Source organism: Mya arenaria, chromosome 5 (assembly GCF_026914265.1).
Source record: "Mya arenaria isolate MELC-2E11 chromosome 5, ASM2691426v1".
Classification (NCBI taxonomy): Eukaryota; Metazoa; Mollusca; class Bivalvia; order Myida; family Myidae; genus Mya; species Mya arenaria.
In genome coordinates, this window is record NC_069126.1 from 17075379 (window position 1) to 17101997 (window position 26619).

Here is a 26619-nt window from a genome sequence, read left to right on the forward strand (position 1 = left end):
ACTCTTAATATTAAATTGCACTGAGGTGTATCGGCGTTTGATGTTATACAAACTACTTGGATTATATATTGGTTCGTCCAAAGCGTTTAGTAAAGAAGTAGATTTCTATTGCATCATCAGTTAAACAATATTTACTAATAGAAACCAACGACAAGGCAATGCAAGATGCACAAAAACTTATTTAGAATTATTGACTTACTTGTTTCACTATTGGTGCAGCATAAATTGGTTAAGTTCTGTAAGCAATACTTACAAGGAAATACAACTCATCAGGGCATAATGTTTTGTTACTAATTATAGATGAAAACCAAGATTCAGTATTATTCTCCCTTTGCTTTTTAAATATATGATACCATGTGCCTTGCGCGAAAATGAGGTAATAAAAAACGATATGCTTTGATGAAGAATAAAGGACCGTTGTTCATATTAAACACAGACCTTTGCGCATGTTTCTTATGGCATCAAACTGTATTTTATGTTGAAAAGGTTATTGACAACCGATAATGGAAAAATAACCATTAATGTAGATATCAAAATACCATCATGGACTTCATACTTTAGTTTGAAACAATCAAAATGAGTCATTTCTGGAGAGGAAAATGCGAACTCCTCTTAATGTCAGTTTCACAATCAAGAATTTGGAGAATTAGAAAAATTGACCTGAGTTATTGTTATCAATATCGTTATCTTAGCTATTAAAAATCATTATTTGCATGTTTATAACACATTTATAACATTAACGTTCATAACATGCCATACTTTAATACCAGCAGGCTCTCGCTGTATGTTGTATGCAGAAATATATGGTTGTTTAAGGAATAATTAATGACATAAATTCAAATCGTGTCAACATCAGAGTTTTGTTTTATTTATTTCTGAAACATGACAGGTGAAACAACAATACTAGTTGGCATGTAACAATGACATAACAGTCTTCCAGACCAAACAGTGCTCACTGTTGTATGTTATATAAATGGCTGGTTTCTTTGTACCTATAATTGAATCATTGCACGTGAGAAATAACACCCATTTGGAATGTATAAGCAGTCGTAAAGACCAAGGGAAAACAACTAAACAGTGCACACATGCAGTTTTATAATCATTGATTATGTCCCTTAATCATCATATGCAAGTTACTCACAGGAAAGACGCAATTACAAGGAGGAAGTTATGTTTATTCAGAATACATGACATTGTATTTATTACAGGAAACATTACAAGTGCTCTAAACTAACAATACTTATGCAGAACAGTGGAGACCATAGCAACATCATTGTTCTCAAACAATAAATACAATTCAGACAGGAATATAAATTTTAAATCAGATTGATCAAGATGGAATTTAATTGCCTTGTTTCCTACCAAGAGGCGTAATAAATTTCAGTCGTATGGCATTGGTTGTTTGTATGATCACAAAATAGTTAAAAATCAATTACAAAATATTAGTTTGAACACATGGTTTTAGTTGAGTTATAAAACAATATATATGCTGGATATGATAGTCAATGACACCTATGCAAATAGCTGATTTTAGTAAATAATGATAAAACACTTATAAACTGCATACACACACAATATGAAAGAATGACGAAAACAAATAGTTATAAACATATGTGTAAAATAAATAAATGACATTTAATCTTAAGTTATTTTAGATTAAATTTGTCTAAATGTTCGTCCTTCCCTAATACGACATTTAAGTGTATGTCCAACGTGTGCTTTTATTCTTATTCCACCGGATGATGACCAAATGATCGATATATTGAACAAAATATGTCATTGAGCCATATATTTTAGATAAATGAGACAATGAGCCAACAGTAAAATGAAGCAATCAGAGGACCTTCGAAATAGTTTATGATTATTACTGCGCAAGAATTCAGCAAAATAAGTCGATTGACAGCTTTTAAAAATATATTTTTAAAGTTCAATCGACTGTTTAAACATATACATTTCGTTTTCTTAAAGTGGATACAGCAAATTTTCCTTAAGACACTAAACAAATAGATCAAATCAGGTATACAAAATAAAACATAAGACACATATATAAACTTAAATTTCAAGGAAAACACATTCAAATTGGTTGCAAGTTTGTTAAATGTAATTTTCCTGGTTTACTTTAAAAGCGGAAAAAGCTCTTGAGTATTTATCTTCGTAATGAATGTCAATTGTCTCATTTATAACATGCGAAACTTGGAAAACAAGATTTCCTTACAAGGAATTCAAAATGACATTGAACAGCAAAACCAATAAAAACATCGTATGTCGTGGCCTTGTGTCTATAAACTTTGTGTATCTTAAATTTGTCCTCACTCAATCATCGCAGGATTTTCGACCTCCACATAACTACGAATAGTAATTGCTTCCGTTTATCCTTTAGAGCTATAGATGCGTGAAGCACTTTGTCAAACGACTAGCGTACATGGAGTGCAACGGTTTCGAAATCAGGTTTAACCTGATTTATAAGAACTTGGGAAATGTCATATTCACGTATTCCTGATTTTCGCTATCTTCGACTTTCTCTACTCTGTTTTTAAGGTATTCAAAAACTACTTCATGGCAAAACTGGTACTGCTCCTAAAACAAATAATCAGAACACACGATTATGTTCAAAATGTCATACGTTTTCATCATCATCATCATCATCATCATCATCATCATCATCATCATCATCATCATCATCATCATCATCATCATCATCATCATCATTTTCATCATCATCATCATCATCATCATCATCATCATCATCATCATCATCATCATCATCATCATCATCGGCATCATCATCATCATCATCATCATCATCATCGTCATTTACAAACAACATCTTACCACATCAGTAACAGCTGCCTGGCGCCGGTATTTCACCAACCTAACCGTTTCTGCTATTGCAACTTCATTGTCAGTCTTAATTCGGTCAACAATGCAAAGAAGTGCCGCAAATAGTCCACTGCGTGAGTAACCATCGCTGAAAAATAAAAGGCATTTAAAACGTATTTTATTGACGCCAAACGTCGTTAATCTTGCAATTACAGTTTCAACCAGTGCTTACAAGTCGACATACGACATATACATTTTTGAAAGTACCCAACACAAACACTTTCGTTTCAAAAGGATATATTCTGCGCAAGAGTCATGCTATATTGAAACCTTGATCGACATTAAGGCCATGAGGGAAATCACCTACTGGCATTGAACAACGACAGGTCCTGCAATCCTACTGACCATCTGGAGGAAATCGGTCAAGGTCGTTCGTTCACAGCGATTAACATATCCAGGCCAGGCTGTGAACTGATGTACCACCGTCTGTTTGCTTTGACGCTGCACAATATAAAGTGACAATATGTAAATAAATAAAGAGAGGAACATGCGGCCTTGTTAGTGTGTTTGTGTTCTTTAATTTATGATAAAATACCTTTTCGGCTAACGATATATCTATCCTTCGGGAAATGCAGTTATTCGCCTTATCCACGGATAAAGGACTGATGACAAATGGTCCAAAACAAAGTGGACTCTTGTTTTCGGACCAATAGCAATGCCGCTGAAAACGTAAATGGAAACGCAAATAGTATTTATGTTAATAGATGCTGCAACAGAAACTGGAGCGGAAACCGAATCATTTATTGATAACGATATGAAACTTAAATCTGCGGTTGTTGTATTTTGACATTTGTCTCTAGTGGTCCTCTAGTTCTACCTCTATTGTACCTATGAATAATATCACAGACATTGAATGCTTGAATGGTCTGTGCCACGTACACTTAGAAAAACTTCTGAAATTACTCCATTTTTTATTCATTAAAAAATACAATTAGAAGGTTTGTTTTATTGCATTTAATATAAGGCTTTACACACAATTGTTGTTTGGGTAGTTTTTAGATGTGTATATTATAAACTTTAGAAGTTAATGTGAGATCTCCGACGAGTTTTGTAGACATGCCTTATCGTCATCTTGGTCCAGTAAAACGACATCTCGAATGTTGTGGTCCCACAAAAGTCGAACAAAATCAACAGTTGTATTTTGCAATGGAAATTGCGTCACAATATATTTTTGACCCTCTCTGTACGTCTAAAATATGGACAAGAATAATTTCGTTAAAGTCCGTTTCATATATGCATAACAGTTAATGTCACGTAGTTAGGTTTTGCAAGTATCTTGTCGATGCAAAGATAATATGATTAATGGTTTATTCTATTTCTTTTAGATATTTTAACATATGCGTTATGTTTACAAACCGGAATATACACAGCATTTATGAAATCATTTCCAGACGAAATGAGTGGTCTAAACATGTCATCTGCAAGGGAATATAATAAAACATAACATTTATTTCAATAGTTCATCTGCTACAATTTGTACATGTACTTTTGGTCCCCATGCAATGGCCTAGTTTCTTCTAGTTTCAAGGACAAAGCAAATCAATTCTCACTTATTGTCTTTCTTATTAGACCCTCAAACATTCAAGTCAGCCAATAATTTCTGATTCTGGTATTGCAGATATGAACTCAATAAGGTTTAATAAATTGTACTAAGAACACGTCTATTTTGCAACAAATGAGGCTGGTGATAAGTACTACTTGGTAATGTTTAAACTATTACTTCATTTTCAGATTTCAAATATAGCAATTATCTAGACAGACCTGGTATGACGTTCATATCGATTGATTTGCACTTGTTTTCCGGTAATTGACCGTCAGGCATTCTGTTAAAATCTTTTTCGTTTTCCACTGTTTTCACATTCACGACCGCATCTGTTATCGCCTATCAGTGAAAATAAATGTACAAGTTAACAATATTTGTCCGTGAAAAAAGGAGATTTTATCTTGCATAAAATACAATATATTGGTGTGCAATACAACGATTTTATTCATATTGTAAAAGCTCCTAAACTTTGTCTTAGTATCGAGCGGACTGAAAACCAATTATGCATACCTCGAACTCCTTGTTTAGTTTTCTGTCATCTGTTACAGTTGACTGAAACCTCTTGCTATTTTCCGAAGTAAAAATTAGTCCAATGGGGTCTAGCAGTTCCGAAATAGCTTCATGAAGGTAGAGATACTGCTCCTAAAATATAGATGAATATTTAAGTCTATGTTCCAGACGCTGTGGAAACATTTCATGTAAGGATATAAATTGAACGATGTGTCATACCTTTGTCTGAACCAAGCTTACTCGTTGCTCTCTAAGAACATTCACAGTTTCTGGAACATTCAGTTTCTCATAAACCTTTCCTTGGTCATAGAGATAGTCTAAGGCAATGAAGGTTCCTGTCCTTCCTACCCCGGCACTACAGTTATAACAATGACTTTCAGACGTTTTATTGATTGTTTATAATTATAAGCTCTGTCAAATTCTTCATAAGATCATAATGGAAGATTTTAAATTTTACTTTATGTTATAAATACAAAGTGCTTTCATAGGAATAACACGAAATGTTGCCTAAGTAAATAGATGGCCAAAAATATTAAAATGACAATATAGTATATTTGCTAGTAATTTTAACTAAAATCGGGCGTGAACTGACCTAATTGGCAATCTTTGAAGGCAAAACAACATTTTCATACAATGTGTTTGGTAGAAAGTTTACAATTTATTTTCCTTTTTATAATAATAAGATAATAGCAACCTGCAATGCACCATCCAGGGTGTTTTTTCTACAAATTCACTCTGTCTCACTTTTCTCCAAAACTGCACTAAAGACAAAGCCGTCGTTGGTACATTTTTATCGGGCCATGATGTGTAATGAAACTGAATCAATTGTCGTTTGAATCTGGTTCCTTCCTGCGTATAATTTAGTGTAAGATGTCAAAGAAAAATGAATGATTTGGTAAAAGATGTCAAAGAAAAACTGTGTCGAAGTGACAAATACTGACGACCAGATGAAACATTTATGTACAGCCAACACTACACAGTACAGTATGCTAAGGTCATTTGCCCTGTGTTTCTGCGTTCGTGATGCCTTTCTGTGCCTTATTTATTCAGTTACAATAAGGATAGAAATAGTTTTGTCGGCCGATTCAATAAAGAATTTTAGTCAATACTTATATAATATTAACTCTGAAATAACGTCACAAATGGAAATATATTATATTATGTATTTTATAAATTGTTTTCACTTTTAATAATGGCTAAGGTTCAATTCACATATATATGAAGCATTATTATAAAACTATGACACTTATATAATTTAATGCACGACAAAAAGATGTGTATTGAAACAGGCCAAAGGCGGACTTTGTTGCGATCGGGGCCATCGTGTACACTAGTTAGGCATTTCCGGTTAAATTGGGCTGAACATATCAATCTTGCATCCCTATGCATATGAGTGACGCACATTTCTTTTTCACTTTACTGTATAGCTTATAGTCCGTAAAGTCTGGCATTTAATTACAGCCTGATCAAATATATTACTACTACTATGTGGAGAAAAATTGTGTAAAAGCTTTGAAAATCATGAAACTTTGTTCAAAGGGTATTCATGCAAGTATGTTTCTGAAAAGTAAGAGACAAACATTATTTCGATAAAAAGGTGTCATGACGACCAATTCATCTCCCCTTTATATTTTAATGTAAATATTTTAAAGCTCCTGACTGGTATTATTTTTTTTCCTTATTTCAACAGTTTTATGTGAACAAGTTTTCAAGAGACCCTGAATCACACACTTAATGTAAAGTTGTTGTCTGTACAAAAACTAATATCTTTTAGCTTTTCCAGCACACCAAATTTCACCGGAAATGCTTATCCGGTATGCAGGACTTTTCAATTTTGCTCGCAAACATATAAGCGATATTATTATTTTTGAGAATTTTTTTTATCTTACCATGCTGTAGGTGAAATGCCTAACAGCAAAATCAGCATATTGTTCAACGTGATCAAGTTTGACATTATACTTTCCGTATGTAGCCCGCTCATCTGGCCAATATTTTGAACATTTTTTCTGCAATAAAACATTTGCAACTGAAAACATAGCGTACATATCATCATTGTTTTGGTGCCCATGCACACGTTAATAATTTATGTTTTCAATGCAGTTAAAATAACACACGTCGTTTAGATAGGATTTCTAGATATTGACGACTAATATACAGTTCAATACCGTTCATCCATAATCGTAGGGACCCCAAAAGTTACTTCGAAATAACGATATTTGGGATAAACAATTTTTAGAAAATGACTGCGTTCGCGAATTATAGGTGACGTGAAATTCTTAGTCGTGAAGATTGAAATGTTACACGTTACCAATACGAGACATTCGGTTTAAGGAAACTTTCGTATACATGTTTAATAATTTGATGTCTCGCTGCACTCTGTTGAATCCTTCTCCGCATTGTTCGGTAGCGGGTCGAGTGAGCAATGCGGAGATCGAATCCGATGACATTTTTAATGACTTTTAGGATGTGTTTACCAGCAATTATATATACACTACATCAACAAAAATAAACCGCTCATTTTCTGACATCGATTTCTGTAACAAACGTGTTCAATTTCATTCTTTAACAAGTGCTAATTGTGTTCATCGTCACCTCAAGCCGACACCCGAATGCATTCCCAGTTTGAGATGATCGAGTTCGAAATAAGTATTGATAAATAGATGTGAAATACCAAATCGTGACCGTTATTTTACTTCGGAATAGCGATTATTTCGGACTAGCGATTTCGGATAAAAGATAAAAAGTTTAGTTAAACGAAGAAGAAATCAAATCGGGGCCGAAAAATAATTTCGAAATAGCAATAATTTTGGATAACGATGTTCGGAATAGTGGTGTTTAACTGTATCTACATTGAATAAGTAAGACATGGTTGTAAATTCATTCATTGCATTTTATACTTAATAAGTCTTGACAAAAAGTCAAAACTTATGTTTAAAGCCAAAGAAATTGTTCTAACATTTCCAATTATTGCTCAGAGTAAGAATTATGTTCTTATTTGATTTATATATATAATATATTAAAGATAAGGTGCTTTAATATTATATTCCTTTTCAACATACCTTGCAAGTTTCAATAAGATTCGTAACCATTACAATGATCTTGATATCCTCTAAATGAATCATTCTCCAGGTATCGCTGATTGTATTTTCGAGAGGTCCTGCAAGATTGAGCAGTGTTCTACCTTTCAACAAAGTTTTATGCTATGGGTGTAAAAAACAATTCACATTTGACATGCATGTACCTTCGATATTATAATATTAAGCAGACACGTATTAGTAAGAAAAAAAAGCATTTGGTAAACCAATATGGCAGTATACCTTGGGCAGCTATATATTTCCTTGGTTTACTGTATCCCTGTTGAAAATGAAATCATTATAATGAAATAAAATGCTATCACTGTGCAAACCTTCCAAAGCATTTTATCTTATGTATAACTGTTTGACTGTAGAATTTTCATGAATATACACGGAAAACGGACAAGCACCAAAGCAAAGAGTCAATATGCAAGTATTCAAAGTAACGGAAAACAGCACATGCTTAACATTTGAAGAAAAAACTTAAAGAAAACTTTTCGTATGTACAATGATACAATTAAGGGACTGTTACTGAAGTGTTAAAAGGGAGCACATACAAAAGTTACAAAATCTCTACAATACATTTGAGCAAATACTAAGATATCTTGGCTTCAAAATGCCAACATAACACTTACATCAATATAACTTGCGTTTATGAAATCAGAGTCTGGATCCCTTCTTACAAAGGGAAGGACCACTCTACTAGCATCATCTGAAATTATTGCCATAAAACGACACTATCGTTAATAAACGCATGATACATTGGTTACATCAAGCGCATTGAAATTAAGCATCAAATAGGCGGAAGAAAATGAATATGTAACTGCAACGCCCATATTTGAACATTAAGAAATCGAATTTGGTACTCACATGGGTAGACACTTCTGTATCTATTTTTTGAAACGTTTCTTGGCTTTAATGCGTCTTTTGTGTCGTATTTTAGACCAATTTGCAATGTCTGAAATACAATGGAATAATTTATTTCTTGATATAAAATTACATGCTTGCCTGAGATACCAATGGAAATGAAATAAAACGAAAAACGGTTGGTGTAACCTTTTTGACCGTTGATGCATTAAAGTTACCAATGCAACACTTCTTAAGTAATAGCCTTACTTACATAAAATTCTTTAAACAAAGGTGAAGGATCTACTTTGAGCTGTCGTAGAGTATACCGTAGTGTTTTAATTGTTAAAGACTTTCCACCAAAAGCATCCTTTATCTGTATGTTTGCGTATATGTGTTTTTCTCCTTCATACTCTGGAGTTTCATCATTAATTGGTAAAACGTTGTCAACAATTGTCTCCATCCTTCCACTATCATGACGGGTATCTCGTAACCTTCGTTTTAAAAATTGTTTTTGTAAAAATGGTTTTATGAATTAAGTATTGTTATTGAGAAGCAAAATATAAATTAAACACGTTCATGTTATCTATCTATATATGTAGTATATCACAAGAAACTTTGTTAGTATCACTCGAAACTTACAGTTGTAATGTGTTGTTGACATGAATTGGTGTGCCTAAAACAAAATTAAGTTTATTCATTTACAAGAACTTGTTATCAATATTCTTTATATCAACATTTAATAGGAGATATAAAAATACAGACATCAAATACCTACCTACATACCTACCTACCTAACCACCCAACCAAACTAGTACAAATAAAACGAAAAAATAAAATATAATTGTTTAGTATTATTGTATACTTTAACGGAAATATTTTATTGGTATTTGGTCAAGATCACAGACTGCGACTTGGCTCTATGCTGAGAAAAATAAATCATACTAGCCTTTACTACGTTTCAGCCACCATAAACGGAGAAGTAAAACTACAACAGCTATACCACAAACACTACCGACAATGGCAATAATGTATTTACTTCCATTCCTCTTATCATTCTGTGGTGTATTAGCAATAGTGGATTGAACTGTAACGCACAACTCGAAATATGATAACATGTGGATAGTTGAGATTACTTTTTTTTGGCAAAATGTCTTCATGCATACTTGAATTGAGAGCGATATTTAACAAGTATGTCAAGTGTTATGCATAAAGAATGAATTTATGCCATCGCATCAAGGAAATGTTCAAACGAGCAACAAATATCCGTGGTTTTACTTACCGTCTACAATAATGTAAAACGTTTCGATCTTGTAGCCAATTTCGTTCTCAACCCTTACGGAATAATTGCCGGAGTCCCAGGATGCTACACTTGTTATAATGAGCGCAGTTGACATGTTATCTGTAGAGTTGATAATAACTCTGTCTGATGCTGTTGAGACTATTGGAATTTGCATATTGTTTGAAACGTTTGTCCACGTGAAATAAGTTGGAGGAGGGTTCGAAAATACACTGAAAAGAAGTTCTACCTTACTTCCTGGTCTAATTTTAAAGGTGTGTTTTGGAAAGTAATTCGGCCGATATAAAGGTGAGCCTGTAAATATAATAAGAACAATGTAGATTATTTTTTCAACAAATCAGTTCATTAATTTAAATCAGACCATCCGTAATCAAACCGAAATGATACAAAACTTGAAACCAATCGGATTGGTACGTATACCTGTTGTGTAAAGACAGTTTCGCGTTTTCGATGGAAATATGTCTATGTCTTTTAACTAAAAAGGTTTTACTCATTTCTAGCATAATCTGATTCGACGCTAGTGCGCACTTACATTTCACATTTACTGTGACGTTTCTTCTGTCAGGTTGCTTACTGTTGTGCTTGTTTGCAGACAAACACGTAAAAGGACCGATGTCTGTTAAGCATGAACTTTTCTTGGTGTAATTTAATTGATTTTTCCCATGGATGTTTTTTATAATCGATCCATTTGCTGTTAATATGCTGATAAAAGCAGGTGGATCACTATCTACCTCACAATAGAAGTTTACTTCATCACCATGTTGAACTGTAGTTCTCGTAGTATTCATAGCAGTGAACGTCATAATTGAAGCCTTATCTAGAAATATAGTACGTGACATCAAACACACTTTAAATGCAAACACTTTGGTCATAAAGATCATAAAGTTTTACAAATTATAATCAACCCTAAAGGTTTGACAGGTAGGAATATCAAATGTAGACAATTTATTAAGTAACAACTCAGTGCATTTTAGAACGCGTGGCATGAGGATAGGAGGAAGAGCTTCATTAACTCTTTTAATAAAACCAAGTATTGACAAAAACGTTGCTTTTGTATGTGTTGGTTTGAAATATAGTTTGCTAAGGAAAATTAAGATACATTTTATTTTCAATCATGGGTCATTTGATTTATGATATGTTAATATATGTATTCGTAATGTAGAAAAAAGCAAAAATCACATTTACATGACTTGTAATACAAATAAATATTCAAACGCATATGACATATTCAAAGTGGGTCAATTTCATTAAACATGTTTCTAATTATATGATTACTAGAGTTAGACCATACTTATTTCTTACAGTCTAAAGCGTTTAATAATAAGGGAAATAAAGTATGTTTATATTAATATAATACAATTCAAAATAATCTTAAGAATTAATGAGAATCATGAGCAAATTGATAATAAACCTTTTAATAGAGCTATATAATCATGCATACATTGAAAATTAAAGAACAATGTCGATATTTTTTAAATGTACATCCATTTAAATACTAATTCAAGTTGCGTCCTTCATATTAATGTGACCAATGCACATTGTTGACTATATTTGATTTATACATTGTTGTATGTTGACTTCATAGAACATTTAACTATACATCATCAAGAACACTTGCTTACAATATTTTGTATGACTCATCAGCTGTAAAAATATCGTGTCTCTAACTTATGTAAATCTAATCCATGTTTCTTACTATTTCCATACAAGAACTCTTTCTTGCAAGACAACTGCAGACTCAACTATCGGTATCAGATGATAACAAATGTAACTGTACTTACTATTAGGTAACAAAAAACATTGGAAAATGACCTGTTTCACCACAACAACATTTGTATATATTTGTGGCTCTTCACAAGTCATATATCTGCTATATTATAATCTGATTAAATAAAAATCTACAGTTAGATATCACATTCAGTTTTATTTGCTCTTGGGAAGCTTTTATGTATTATGCCCATATATTGCAATTTAATTTAAGGTTTATCTCTTTTGTTAAAAAATAACAGCGAGAGCAAGTTCCATATGAGACTAGAATCCTTAGAACCCATTATTACAACATGCTTTATTAGTATGTGAATAATAATCCTTTAATTATTAATTCTTCTTATTTTTCCTCTCAGCCAAAGCAATAAATTCATCAAGATTGTCTTATTTCCAATATTTCGCATTCGACCCAATCATAAACCAAGAATGCCGCAGTAATACGTTTTCTCAAGTTTAGTGGGGATTACAGGTAAAACAATGCTTAACAAATCAATGGTGGTCGTTTACGAATACACATCAAAATAGAATCGTGTCCTTTGATTTAAATCGCGTTGTGCTTTAGTGATCCATACATCTTATACATTACTAATTAAGCGGCAGTAGTTACATTATTCCAGTAACAGGCCATATTTTGGTTCTCTGATGATTATATTTCTATTTATCTAACCGTTTAATTAATTGGTTTATTTAAAAAAACCAAAAAACATACATTGGACATCGATAGTAACATTTTTCACATCACTTCCGGTAATTTCCGTACATCCGGTCCGTTGCATTATGTTTTGTGCGAAACAAGTAAATATGCCTTCATTGGTTCGAGAAATATTTTGTATGATCAGGTATTGGTCAGATGTATTTATTCCTGGCAGGTATGTACTTGTCCAATAATATGATGTAACATTTGAATTTCCCGGCTCCGCTTCACAAGTTAAATTGAAGTTAACACCTTCAAGGACCTCAACAGATCGGTTGAGGTTTGTTATGTTTGGTGGATCTGAAAGATAAAGCAATGACAATGTTCTTAAAGCATCCTGTAACACTCTTTGAAAACAGGACACCAATCTAATACACTCTGGTAGGTAGATTCGGAAGCAGAAACGCCTTTATACATTTTCTGTTTACTAACGGTGATCGAAAGTTAAAAAATTACCATCTGATTTGTAATGTTTGCACATATTATTAAAGTTATTAAAGTATTAAATCGTATTCGATAGAATAATTTGAATAATCGCAGACAAGCGTTCATACTAGATGTATTAATAATTTTGGTTGTTATAAGTTTATCGTTGATCAGGATTTTTTTGAGAATATGGACTGCGTGATTTACATATGCATGACCCACACCTTTCTTTCTCTGTCTACAGAGATCACAAAAAGTCGACTGAATAATGCAAAATGAACGCAAATATTATCATCAAGAAAAACAAGTGCGAATATTCATATGTGTACGTAATGCTATAACTCCAACATATATTGTTTAACACAAAATGCAGTTAATATACTTTATACTACCGGTGGTTTATAGAAATATAGCCGCAATATAAATCCAAAATTGCACTTGTTTATACATTCAAGTTAACATTCACAAATCATACGAAATATAAATTATTGTTTTGTTTTTCATATTCATATTGAACAATTAATCGACTTTGAATGAATAACTGTGCACCATAACATAACACGAACCATTTATCTAATAATAATAAACAAACAAAAAGCCACATTGTCACATGTCAACATCTTCAAATTATTCACTGTTTTTCGACACAAAGATCAGCAAAACCATGTTTTAGGGGCTCTCCGTTATGTACCAAAGTCGTTGCATGGAATCAATTTCATTTATCATATTTGCAATTTGCACAAGTTTACTTACACAATATATCAAGATGAAACGATGAAATATTTCGTCCCACCTCTGAACTTCCGAATGATGTTTTCATTGTGTTGAAAGCATGGCAAACGTAGGCTCCTGCATCTTCTTTAGCGGCCTTTAAAATATCGAGTGTACGCGATTGTGAATGATTGGTCCATTGGCAAGTCGGTTCCGGATTTCCAGCAGCAAAACATTCCACTCTAACTCGGTCATGTTCTAGTACTCGAAGAACTTTTTGTTTTATAGGATAGTTTTGCATGCACGTCGTATTAACCCAAAGAGCAAGAATATCTGGGGGATCTGAATAAAACAAAACAATGGTTGAGTTTCTCATAAACTGATGACAGATAACAAATTAGTCTATAAGCGAAAACATCAACCGCAATAGTTTTCTTATTCTTTATGTTATCTTTATTAGTTGCATTAGTACTTTGAACTTGAAAAATAATACAAATTCATACGCACACAATACATTTACTGCAATCATTGAATCAACCGCAGCTTTTGTGCTATCACCACCAGTTGGGTATAAGGTATTAGAAACTTCACACGTAAGGTTAGTATCACTGTCAAATGCTGTATTGATGATTTGCCCCACATAGCCCGTTGACCACGTGTAAGATGGAGGTGGATTTCCGTCAGCGGTACAGGCAATGCTTACCTCTTCATTCCGTATAACCAAAATGCGGCTTGTTGTGATCTTCGTGTTTTTCGTTACAAATTTCAAGGAAGGAGTGCCTGGTTGATCTGTGCAAATAATGTACACGACAGTATAAAAACATTTCCATAGAAAACATTTATTTTATATATTTTAGTCTAAAAACAAAGAATATGAAAAGGTCTGTATAGAGTTTACCAAAACACAATTAAACCAATATATGAAATGGACTAAGGGAGCATTTGTAATAATATATAAAATTTATACTTTTTGTATATTTGTAAAGGTTTAATACGTTATGAAGAAAGCTGTTTAGGTTAATAAGGAATATACAGATGTATAATTTCATATTTCCTTAACTGAAATGAAGATAATACGAACACTTAATATACCAGTAGCAGTTACAGTTGTTATCGGACTAAAAGCCGTTAGTGAATCAAGCCGTGTAAGCACAGACCCTGTGATTCATTTCCGTTGCAACCATGTGTAATGATACAAGATTTAAACAAACTTCACGCGGGGTTTCCCATGCCAATGTGACGAATACACAATTTACATGTGTCCTTAATATTCGTTAGACGCATTACAGGTATAAACTTTGCATACATTTATATAACGTAGCCTTAAATTTCTATGACGAAGCCGACAAAAGTTAAATAGATAGCAATGCTCTTTCATACATGTTTATACAAACTTACATTGAATATTTAGATTTATCGCCGTGCTTGATACTCGGATATATTTCCCATTACTTGCATTGCAATACACACCCATGCCGTCTTCTTCCCTACTGACAGTATGTGTCAGAGTGCTCTTTACGGATTTAGTTCGATCAACAGTTTCATTGACTTCTTGTTTTGAAGCATTTAAAATACGATCATCGACATAGACACTATCTGTGTTATTATCCAGGTACCAACTTATATTTGCAGCTGGTAAACCATATGATGTCTCGCATGTTAACTGAAGAACTTCCCCTTCGTTTATTGTCATCGGGTTGTTCTGATGTGGACTTATGGAAACACTTGCGATTGGTACTGAAATCAATTGTGTCACAATGTAATCAAATAATAGGGAATAATGTACAGTTTTAACAAATACCTAACCAAATTGAGCTTTCACGTAGATTGTCTTATCTTGGACGCCAGATTGACAATGGGCATGGTGGTATATTACCATACAAACTGTTGTCAATTACAATTTTAACCTATATACACAATACATTTCAGCTGTCAATGAACTCTGTTTCAACAATTAGACCATGAAACTAAACACCACGTTTAGCACATTTCTTGATGATATCGTACACCAGTTAGTCAGCAGTGGACTTCATAAAGGTCTGTCCTCGCCTAAAAGGTTCATAATGACTTGTCCTTGTAGTTTTCATTGTACCGCTATGATGTAAAAGGGACAAGACGCCAGATGATTCCAAAATCGGCTGAAACAGCTTTTTTGTTAAAAACAAGCTTGTCAATACGAGCTTACATTAGACCGATAATACATCATTTTACATGATTTAAAGAATAAACACAACAACCATGTCGATGTCCCAGCTGTGATTTCCCCATTAAAAAAGCGCATAATATTTTTTAAGTTTAAAAATAGCGTGAAATGTTCTTTTCGGAAACCTTGCAATTCACGTGATCTTTTAACACACAAGACTGTCAAAACGTTTTCTTGGCCTCCTGCATATTATATGTCATGATGAAAATAAAACTTGAAACTTGCTTATTATCATCATCTAAGCGCTTGTAAGGAAAATGGCCGCCTTTTACAAAATTTTAAAGTGGATTTAGTTTGAAGACTGTTGTTCATAAAATCAGTGCGTTTGTCATTTTGTGATATTTCGGAACGGAATTGTTTTTTTTTATACCAAAGCATAACATCTCTTAAATATTTCTGCGTGATGACCTGTTTACACGGGGATACACTGAGAATTGTAATTTGCTGTTCGGACTACAGAAAAAGACGAGAATGTGACATTGGATTTGGCTTGTTTGTCTCAAGACAATTAAGTTATACCAACATATCGCATACCACTTTAATGGGCATTGGCTCCTATTTTCATGTCACCCATTTTAAAATGGATTGTTTGTATGTTGATTAAGAAACTTAACAAATGGACTCTACTGTGAAATCTGGTAAGTTTGAGTTACATACCTTGTTTCTTTTCTTGTATATCAAAGACATTAAATTTGTTCAGATGTGTTGTTTATCTCAATATATGTACTCAAAATGATACTAATCAATATTTTACACACAAACAATGTGCCAGATGCCTAATGTTTTGCCAGTGCAGTTTCAGTGACTATAAAAAGCACAACAAAATTATATATGCTCATATATGCATATATAATTATTTATGTGTAAATTTACTACATTTTTTATTTAAAAGTGCAGTGTTAAATACTGTGGAGTTACAGTTTAAGAATATATTTACATTGGTGTGAATCAGTTGACTTGTGGCGTTAAGGGAGTAAAATATATATCCAAAATAATGTTGAAATAAGTTCCTTAAACGTGCATTATGCACCAGGTTATGCACCGGTCAATTGTAACCACGGCCCCCAGGTCCGGGGGTTTAAAGGGGATAACGAGAGAAATGAGCCGTTATTTACCTTCTAGGTGGCCCCGCAGTGCTGAGTGAAAGCGGTGATTTTGTTTTTGCGCCGAAAATAGTGGGGAATGGGCCTTACCTCAAGGTGCAGGGGAATTTGGCATGGAATTAACCAGTAGACTGTAGTGTGCCTCTACGCAGGACATAATATTTTAGATTATCATGCTGATAAAACTAGATTATCAATCAAATAAAAGTACAAAGGGACTAAACAGAAACATTTATTTCACAACATCGAGGTTTTAACATCTCTTCCAAAACAAAATTTCATTCAATGATAACGGAACACAAAAGTTGTGGTCATTCTAACTATGAAATAGGCGTATTTTATCCCACGCCCATTATTAAAATCGCGTCGGCGATAATCGCAAAACACAGCCAAAAGTTTCATAATGTTCCCGAAAGTATACACTTTATGTTATATATATAAGGTTCATAATTTATATTCAGGACAAAAGGTATTCATAAATTTGCCAACTACTTACCTCTGACATCAATGGTTATGTAATTTTTGCTTTTCGTTCCTGCCAAATTATGTTGTGTAGAAACGCAACTCCAAATATCATTGTTGTTAGTTCTGTTAAGAGGGATAGTTGTGCATGTATAGGTTGTGAGGTTCAAACAGGAACAGTTGGAGACGCGATCGTATATGATTGAAGTACATTTGTTTCCTTTATATCCAATTCTAGCCACGTGTGTCTCGCGATTTTCGTAGAAGTCAGCAAAACGTGCATCATTCAATGTTGAACACGTGAACGTCAGCGCCGAATATTCCGTGACAAATTGACGGTCAGCTGACAAGAAGACATCTGAACATCCTGGAAAAGTCAAATAGATTTGCATGCGAATATTTGTTTCCCAGAAGTAAAGCCCCCGAACACTGTGCAATAGGATTCTTTGATTTAGTTTAAATATATTTTATTCATTAGCTTATACACAAATAACATAAAGACAAACAGACAAACAGAAACACATGTTCAATCTAGAGAAAAGGATAAGAACGAAAGATAAATATATCTTAAAAAGTTATTCTCAAAACCTTAGCAAAAGTTCAGAGATAGTGACGTACATGTGTACAGCTTACAGTTCAGATGTCACAATGATATTGATATTGTTGAATTCATTAAAGTGGTGGTATTTAAGTGAACTGTAAAACATGGATTTGCTTTGTTTAATATTATTAAATATTTAAAGAAAAAATATTGACAGACGACGTACACTGATTAGATTGTAGTTAAAAGTTGAACAAATTCATGTTTTTTAACAATGTTTAAGTCAATAAGTTAGTTTTTTTTCATTAATCGAATACCAAAAAAGTCATTTATTCTGTTCCAGAACATAATGAGACAGTTAAATTAAAAATAAACGGAAGAAAGAGGGAAGGGTGCTTGGTTTAAATGAAATACTTCCAGTTGTTCAATGGCAAACTGTTGCGTTAAAGAGTAGATTTTTTGGCCCTGAATTATTGACTAAAGTGTTCAAACCACCTGTAATGATAATATCATCAATGCCGCTTTCTCTCGCTTTCTCTCGCCAAATTTATAGAATGATGCTAAAATAGTTGACACCAGGGTTAGAAGGATAGAATACACCGATTAGTACACGTTTAGATGTGCGTATCTTTATTTCTAACCAGAGAATTGACGCAATTAACTCCAAATCATTTCCTCTTTTAGAAGTGTTACCGTCTTTGATATAAGCGGCAACACGACCCTATGAATCTCCTTGCCGATCCCGATGAAATGGTCTAGGAAAACCAGTGATTAGATTATGTGTGTTTATAATTGCATTGGCTAACCAAGATTCAAAAAGTGTAAGGATATCGAAGGAACTTAGTTCAGTAGTCGTCAATAAATCCAAATTTGGTAGAAGTCTCTAAAAAGTATAGTGCATAAGGGAAAGGTAGTTGGGACTACAGAGACAATTTAACGTTTCACCATATGAACTACTTAGGGATTATGAACTAGGACCTGGATAAAGGTGAATATCACCAGACAATAAAAAAAACTTAATACTACCATGGAAACCAAAACCACAAGCAATGTTTTGTGAATCTTGCATTTGTACGAAACGTTTCACATGCCGTTTGACTTAATGTCAAATTGCTCTGCGAGCGCATAAAGTGAGCTAATTTAACTTGAAATCTTTGACGTGCAAAATACCTAAACTAGATGTAACTTTGAGATTCAACCATAAATAGTAAACATCACCTGCATGGCTTACTAAGTTTAGTAGGAAAACAGTAAGCTTTCATCTGATTCAGTGTATTATCCAATTAACTTTACAGTCCAAAAAAAACGACTCAAATTGTACTCCTTGTATTAAAATCAATCAATGGTGTTAATGAAAAAAAAGCGGGTCGTGGCCCTATGCTATAGTTTTGCCTGAAATTCTGTGTTTATCGAAACGGAAACGCTGTAAGGCACCGTTTATAGGTTATGGGCCAAAATGATTCAGACCCTTCAGAACATTAAAACAGCAGTTTATGTTGACATAAAACTGTCAATTGACAGATGCAACATGACAACAACATAGTAGTTGGATATTGTTGTAAAACAATTATATGTATTTTTAAACATTATTTCTGAGTGTTTATTCAATTCATACATATTACACTAATAACTGTTGAACTTGCTATTGAGATTAGGAATACACACTGTTGAGTGTTGGTATTTTGAGATTTAGAAATACGCACATACATACAGGTCCCCCCATTGGTCATATTTTGTTTGTACAATCTGTCTTCAGTACTTAAACACATATATAACTTTAAGAATAAAGTTTTGATTAAAGACAATATTCAATGAGAAAAAACTTCTCACCATCAGATGAATAATAAACGAATGTCGTGGGCAATAAGCTACACCAATTGATTAAATTACCGACGTCAGATTTAATTAGTTATTAGGCCTACAACTTATTCATTAAACAATCCTAAGTCTTTGTTATCACTGTAAAGATTATCTTAAAGCTATACTATCTAAAACATTTTTTTAGCATTTCTTTCATAACCACTTGCGACAAACAATCAAACTGATTGTGTGTATTCCTTTTGTATAAAACTATATGTTTCTTACCGCAATTAAGAGCAAAATGTAAAATGCTTATAAACACAAATCCAACAGTTTCGTCCATATTTTAATTAAGCAATATGATAAATTTCTGTAAATAGCGTACTATACTTATATATGCATTAAACGCATGTGCAAGATTGGATAAGGTAGTACACGCCTCTAAACAATAAACAATAACGAGTTCATTGATGTTAGGAAAACTAGCATCGTGTGTGTGCATTATATGTGGACTTTGACAAAAAACAACAAGCTATGACATTTTTCTGTAAATAAATCTTTTGGGTTACATTTAAGACAAGTAAATTAGTACGAAGCCCCATACACGTAAATAAAGCGATGCAATTTATCATTGATGTACAATTCGAAACATGTTTAAATAACGGATTTGTCGAAACGACAATGCCTTCGGAATTATCCGCTTATGATCACAAGATAGGGATGGTAACGTGCCACCTTAAAGTATCATGTTTATGTTGTTTATCATTGTTGCTTTTACTTCCGTGTTAAATCAGTCACGTTTTGATATTCAACGAGAAAGGCCGTGGATACATGTTAGTATCGTATTGGTATGAATCACTTTTGTCTTATTTATTCACAGGATAATTTACATCACTTAATAGTTTTTGTATGTTCATATATTTAATGAAATTAATATGTTTTTAAAACCGAAAAATCGGAACATAAACCAATATTTGGTTTTGTTTTTCTCTCGTTTGAAACAAATGTGTTGCGGTGTACAGGCGCATTCCTAAATATAACAACGGACAGAAACAAACAACTCTTTAATGGAATGATAATTATATGAAGCATGATCTGCAAAAGTATGATTGCACACATCTTGATCCTATTCATTTGATTTATTCAAATGTTACGTTTGCGTAAATTTAATGTGTGTGTTAAACCATTTGAGTTGACATTAAAGAAAAATGAATGGCTGCGTGTTGTACAGGCTGTAGTACGTATCGCGGCCTGCATTGCATATTTTGCATTTAAAAAATAACTAGGTCAAAATATTTTAACAAGATTAATGCATGAATATAAGATATAATCAAACACAAATATATTGTATACCAATAAAATAACTGAAACATTTTCACGACCAATGAAAAGAAAACATATTGTTTTTAGACTATTTAATTAAGAAGCATCTAATTCTTGTATTTTTAGTTCTTTATTTCATTGCCAAGTACACATTTTTTGCAAGATCGATAACAACAAAATTCACGAAAACCAAAAAAATCAATTCATGTATACATTACTTAAAAAAGCTATCGAAAAAATGAAGTATACAAAGTAAAGAACAAATATATAAAGAATCTTAATTGGAGGTAATCATTGTAAGAACTGGATATTGAAGTAGCTACAGTTGTCGCCCTTGAATATAAGATATGTTTAAATAATTGAACATGTTTCTTTGAAAAGAATAATATTTCAAACATGAAAATAAATAAAATAATGGAAATTACAAGAAAAGCACAAACAATTATATTAGTTTTTGATAAAATCCAGGTTATCTCAAACAAAAATATAATAATAATAAAAATTAAAATCCGGTTTTGTAAAGGAGCAGGAGTGGGAATGGCCTCTTTAGGAAAGATATAAAGAAGGAAAGACTCAACACAGCCGCTTGAAGAACTCCGTTGTCCAGTCCCGAAAAGTGTCCGTTCTCGAAGAAATATTATATACGGTGAAGGTTCAACAAAGGTTGAATCTTTCACTGGCAGAAGATTGATACACATGCTGTCAATCACTCTTGAGATAGTTGCAACTTACGCTGCTCCTTGAACCATGGGAACTGTATTGTATGGAACTGTAAAGGACCTATACATCTTCATCTGTTGTCTGGCATCGGGAATTTTATGTGACACTATTATAGTTAAACAATTTCACCGGTTACACCTGGGTACAAGTATTTTTATACTCAAAAAGTAAAACGAATATTGCTCTTTGGTGATTAACACCTTGAAATCAAAACTTAAACCTAGATGTGGGTTTTATGCCTGCTCAAAAATCTTATCTGAATACTGTTTTGATGAACTTCTAACTTTCAATACCATTTTCTTCAAAAAACTCTGAAAAGCCAATGTCTGTAAGATGGCATTTTGTTTGTGTTTCTAATATCGCAGCCATCTTATTAACGAGCCTACTACAAAATATTTTAATATCAAAAATTTCAGTTAAGCGAGTTCCACTATTCAAATTAAACGATGTAATTGTTATATGAAATACAATTGCATAAACTAACCAATGTTGGTCAAAGTTTCTAATGATTTACTATATACCATATCAAACTAGAAAAAAATGACAAGTGATTAAACAAAACTTGCGTTGATAAAATTAACCCAAAACGGTATAAAGGTTAACAAAAGACACCAGATGTTAATTGACTTGTATTTGCTAATACATCTGTGATCGAAGACCGAGATCGAAATGTCGAATATTGTAATCTGAAATATAACGAACAATTTGTATATATATACATGTTTGATGCAGTATATATGCAAAAAGCTACAGAAACATGCTCAGTAGCAAAAAGTTTAAACATAAACCCGGTTTAGTGGCAATGGGCAAACGCCAAAGACATAGAACACAAAATCACAAACAAGAAACATAGTACAGCACACAACTCTACAAACAGCACAGTGCATAAATACTATATATATAAATAATTGGTATATTTATCAAAAATTGTTAGGTACCGCCTTGGAACGGTCAGTAATATGTAAATTTGCTGGGGGTTTAAACCAGTTTATGTGCACAAACCTCACTCTTATCCCAACAATTCTTAATAAAGATAAAACGCAAAAGATAAATCTTATCAAAGCATGCATTAACTTGAAGAAACTTATCAATAAAACAAATAATAATAAAAAACGAAAAGGTAAACCCCAAGTACTTCAATGATAAGAGACTTTCTATACATTGAACAGTCTAAGGTTTCCGGTCACCTAACTTTTTTTCTGAAATAAAAGTAGCAAAAATACTTATAATCAGGTAATCGGGTCTCTTTGCATTAATAATGCATGTGCAGTAAATTGTTTAATGATGATATTGTTATTATCATACAATACATGGAAATTAAGATTTAATAGAATCTTTAATTGTTCTCCCAACGACCAATGAACAGAGTGTTTCTTAATACACCGAATAAAAATGTTCCAGAACATTCAACAAAACCTTTTTCAATTTTTCAAAAAATCGTTTGTATTCTTATGCTTTTGTAAACACCATAAAATGAAAATTCTACAGTATTCTAATCAATCCTTATCAGTACTCTCCAATAAAACCATAGGGGAAAAACGTTGTTTACATTAATGAATCTATATTTATGCAAAAATCTACTGAAACAAGCTATGTCACCTAAAATGCAGCTACATCCTTAAGACATGATACGTCGAATGAAAAATGCATATACATGTTACAGTATTTGTCTGGTATTGTCATTTAAAAAACATTTCAGAACTTTTTGAGTATAAATGAAGCCCAGACGGTCACGCTCCCTTGTGTGTTGTTTTTGATATAGTTTGAACATTTATTGGTCTTATGGTGAAATTGTATACGTAGCCCTTTGCCGATCTAAGCATTACATTTGTGTAGGAAAAAATAGTAGAAAGATGAGTAATGGATGTTGGTCGCTGTTTTGTTAATTAAGTCATTGACTAAGTGGTGATGTTTGTTTCAGATATTCATGTTCAATACATATATTTTCCACCGCACTTGTTAACCAGTAACTAGAAACACATCACTACTGGGTGATATATACACAACCTTTATAGAACATCAGGCTATAACGACCGTTTCAAGGCGGTACCTAACAATCCTTGATACTAACACCTAGGTTGTATATGCTATATATATATAAACTGTGTTGTTTGTGGAGTTTTGCTGTTGTTCCATGTTTCTGGTTTGTGATCGTTTGTTTTTGTGTTCTATGTCTTTGGCGTTTACCCTGTGCCATAACACGTGGTTTATGTTTTAACTTTCGGCTACTGAGCTTGTTTCTGTAGATTTTCATATAAATATTGATAAACACAATATAAACCCAGGTCTGATAATACTGAGATTTTTGTCATTATATTGATGCAATAAAGTTTAAAGTGACACTTTTTTCAAAATCAAGGCATACACAATCAAGGCGGGCATATTAAAATCGCACCGTCCGTCCGTCTGTCAGTCCGTCCGTCCGTCCGTCCGTCCGTCCGTCCGTCCGTCCGTGTGTACGGCTCAATAAATCGTGTCCTCTTGTATGGACATATTTTAAAATAACGACGACTTGTCGTGTGCAAGACCCGTGTCCCTACCTCTAAGGTGAAGGCCACACTTAGCCTATATTCACAATGCTGAATATACGGACATAGAGTATAAGTTGTCGTGTCCGAGCTGTAACTTTTACTTGTATGGACAGATTTTTAAATAACATGCCACATGGTTCGACATACCAAAACGACGTGTCGCGTGCAAGACCCATGTCACTACCTCTAAGGTCAAGGTCACACTTAGGTGTTTATTCACAATGGAATGCTGCATATAAGGACATAGAGTATAGGTTGTCGTGTCCGGGCTGTAACTTGTTTTTGTATGGACGGATTTTAAATCGACTTGCCACATGCGTTCAACATACCAAGTCGAGGTGTCGCATGTAAGACCAATGTCCCTACCTCTAAGGTGAAAGATACACTTAGTGTTTATTCACAATGTAATGCTGAATATAAGGACATAAGAGTGCAGGTTGTCAAATATGGGTGGTATTTTTTGTTCAGAGGCAATTTAAAATAACTGCCATATGTTTTTGACTCCTAAAGGCAAGAATAACTTTTCATATACTGACCTTGTTCATAGGTCAATGTCACATTCAGGGGCATTCGTCACATACGGTGACAGCTCTAGTTCCAAACATACATTTCTAGTAATAAACCTTTAACTACTTACTAAATAAATTATTTATTTATTTAAAATAATGCATTTATAGAAAATACTAGTAACTAATATCAAGGTTATAGGTCGATGCCACTATGTGTTCATCAAATAGACTCGGATCTTTTACGTGTTTTACAAATATCTTTACCTTTAAACTTAACTGTAACTCAAAAACATTTGAAGATATTCAGAAGTACTCTTACATATTATGTTTTTGCCTCGACAACATAAATTGTGAATGTGTGCGTGTGTGTTCCAGTTAACAGTATTCACATGTTTCGCTATTCCAATGTTCTGAATGTAAATGTTGTCAAGGTTTATGTTACAACTGACAATACGCACGCATTTTGATAACTGTAGAGTTGTTATTCTTGAGCGATTTATAACATCTCAATATATAAAACTAAGCTAAACTGTAGCATAGAACCCTTTAAGAATATAATAATACATTGCATCATTACATGCATAACAAGGAGCGACCATACAAAGTTATATTGTGAACAATTAGAATAAACATATCGATTTGGCGAAGCACCTAAACGAAAAATACTTATTACAATATTTATATGGAAAACTCCGTAAGAAAAAAACAATTAAACATAAATCCCGTTCAATGACACAGGGCTAAAGCCAAAAACACAGAGCAACAACACATCCATTCAACAACAACACACAACACATACTATTTATACAACTAGGGTTGTGTATGAAGGATCGTTGGGGTATCGCATTGGAATGGTCAGCAAATTGTTATTTATACTTGGGGTTTCAACTTGTTTCCGTGCACAACCTCAAACCCATCCCACAATTTCAAATAAAGTAGCAACGTAAGTGGTAAATCTAGGCTAGACAGAAAAATCAAATCCCAAATAAATTGTATGAATTACGTTATATTTATATACTACATATGTTTGTCGTAATGTGTTGTCCATAGCATAGGTCAATACCATGCTAATGAATATAAACGTTATATGTCGATTAGGGGTTTTACTTTGAATTTTAACAACTGGGCTTATCCCCTTTCATTTCCATTTTGTTTTAGATCAAATGGCTGCATATACCATACACGATAACAGAAACAAAAAGAAATATAAGCATATTAAAAAACAATATCACTTAATATGAGGGGTATAAATGCGGTAAGACACGTTTTTAAGACATCCTTACCGTCTCGTTGTATGTATTAACATTACCAAATCGAACACAATATGATTCAGGACGTCCGAAAATATTCCAATTATATAACAGAACATGATATCATAATCTAGTTGAAAGTTTCCGGTAGAAATATATTCTTTACCTAATCATTGAGTTCATGTAACGTATTTTATACATATATTAATTAACACAACACTGGAAACTAGTATAGAAGTATGAATTTATCAAATGTCTTGATTATAGACAGAACAAAATAAAAGAGCCATAGTCATCGTCAGTAGCTGTGGCTTCACTCGACATCATTGTCACAACAAACATTATAATCAAAATACTCATCATCCTAATTCCTATCCTCATCCATATTCTCCTCATTATCATTATTAGTTGCTGAATGAATAACTA

General features: G+C 33.1%; 2 protein-coding genes across 6 annotated transcripts in view; one reads left to right on the forward strand and one right to left on the reverse strand.

Annotated features, from left to right (window-relative positions):
• Nucleotides 1-854: 854 nt before the first annotated feature.
• On the reverse strand, nucleotides 855-20267 carry LOC128234181 (receptor-type tyrosine-protein phosphatase alpha-like). 5 transcript variants are annotated; one of them, XM_052948241.1, is made up of 26 exons: nucleotides 20146-20267; nucleotides 17554-17886; nucleotides 15372-15488; nucleotides 14259-14540; nucleotides 13794-14093; nucleotides 12630-12914; nucleotides 10686-10970; nucleotides 10136-10447; nucleotides 9803-9940; nucleotides 9496-9529; nucleotides 9128-9347; nucleotides 8878-8965; nucleotides 8643-8719; nucleotides 8251-8287; nucleotides 7993-8090; nucleotides 6823-6939; nucleotides 5628-5782; nucleotides 5153-5288; nucleotides 4934-5065; nucleotides 4642-4762; nucleotides 4237-4298; nucleotides 3941-4069; nucleotides 3416-3541; nucleotides 3188-3321; nucleotides 2833-2968; nucleotides 855-2577 (listed from the first exon to the last, which is right to left on the reverse strand). In XM_052948241.1, the coding sequence occupies exons 1-26, from the start codon at nucleotides 20201-20203 to the stop codon at nucleotides 2461-2463; spliced, it is 4029 nt and encodes a 1342-aa protein (XP_052804201.1). In that variant the 5' UTR covers nucleotides 20204-20267; the 3' UTR covers nucleotides 855-2460. The 5 variants fall into 5 exon arrangements, with proteins under 5 accessions (XP_052804201.1, XP_052804199.1, XP_052804200.1 ...); XM_052948239.1 differs by having other exon boundaries at nucleotides 15150-15488; XM_052948240.1 differs by lacking the exon at nucleotides 9803-9940 and having other exon boundaries at nucleotides 15150-15488.
• Nucleotides 20268-20651: 384 nt separating this feature from the next.
• Nucleotides 20652-26619, forward strand: part of LOC128234183 (uncharacterized) — a 56458-nt gene continuing 50490 nt past the window's right edge. Inside the window, exon 1 of the mRNA XM_052948245.1 lies at nucleotides 20652-20693. The gene's annotated coding sequence lies outside the window, so the exon portion shown is untranslated. The remainder of the gene's footprint in view (nucleotides 20694-26619) is intronic.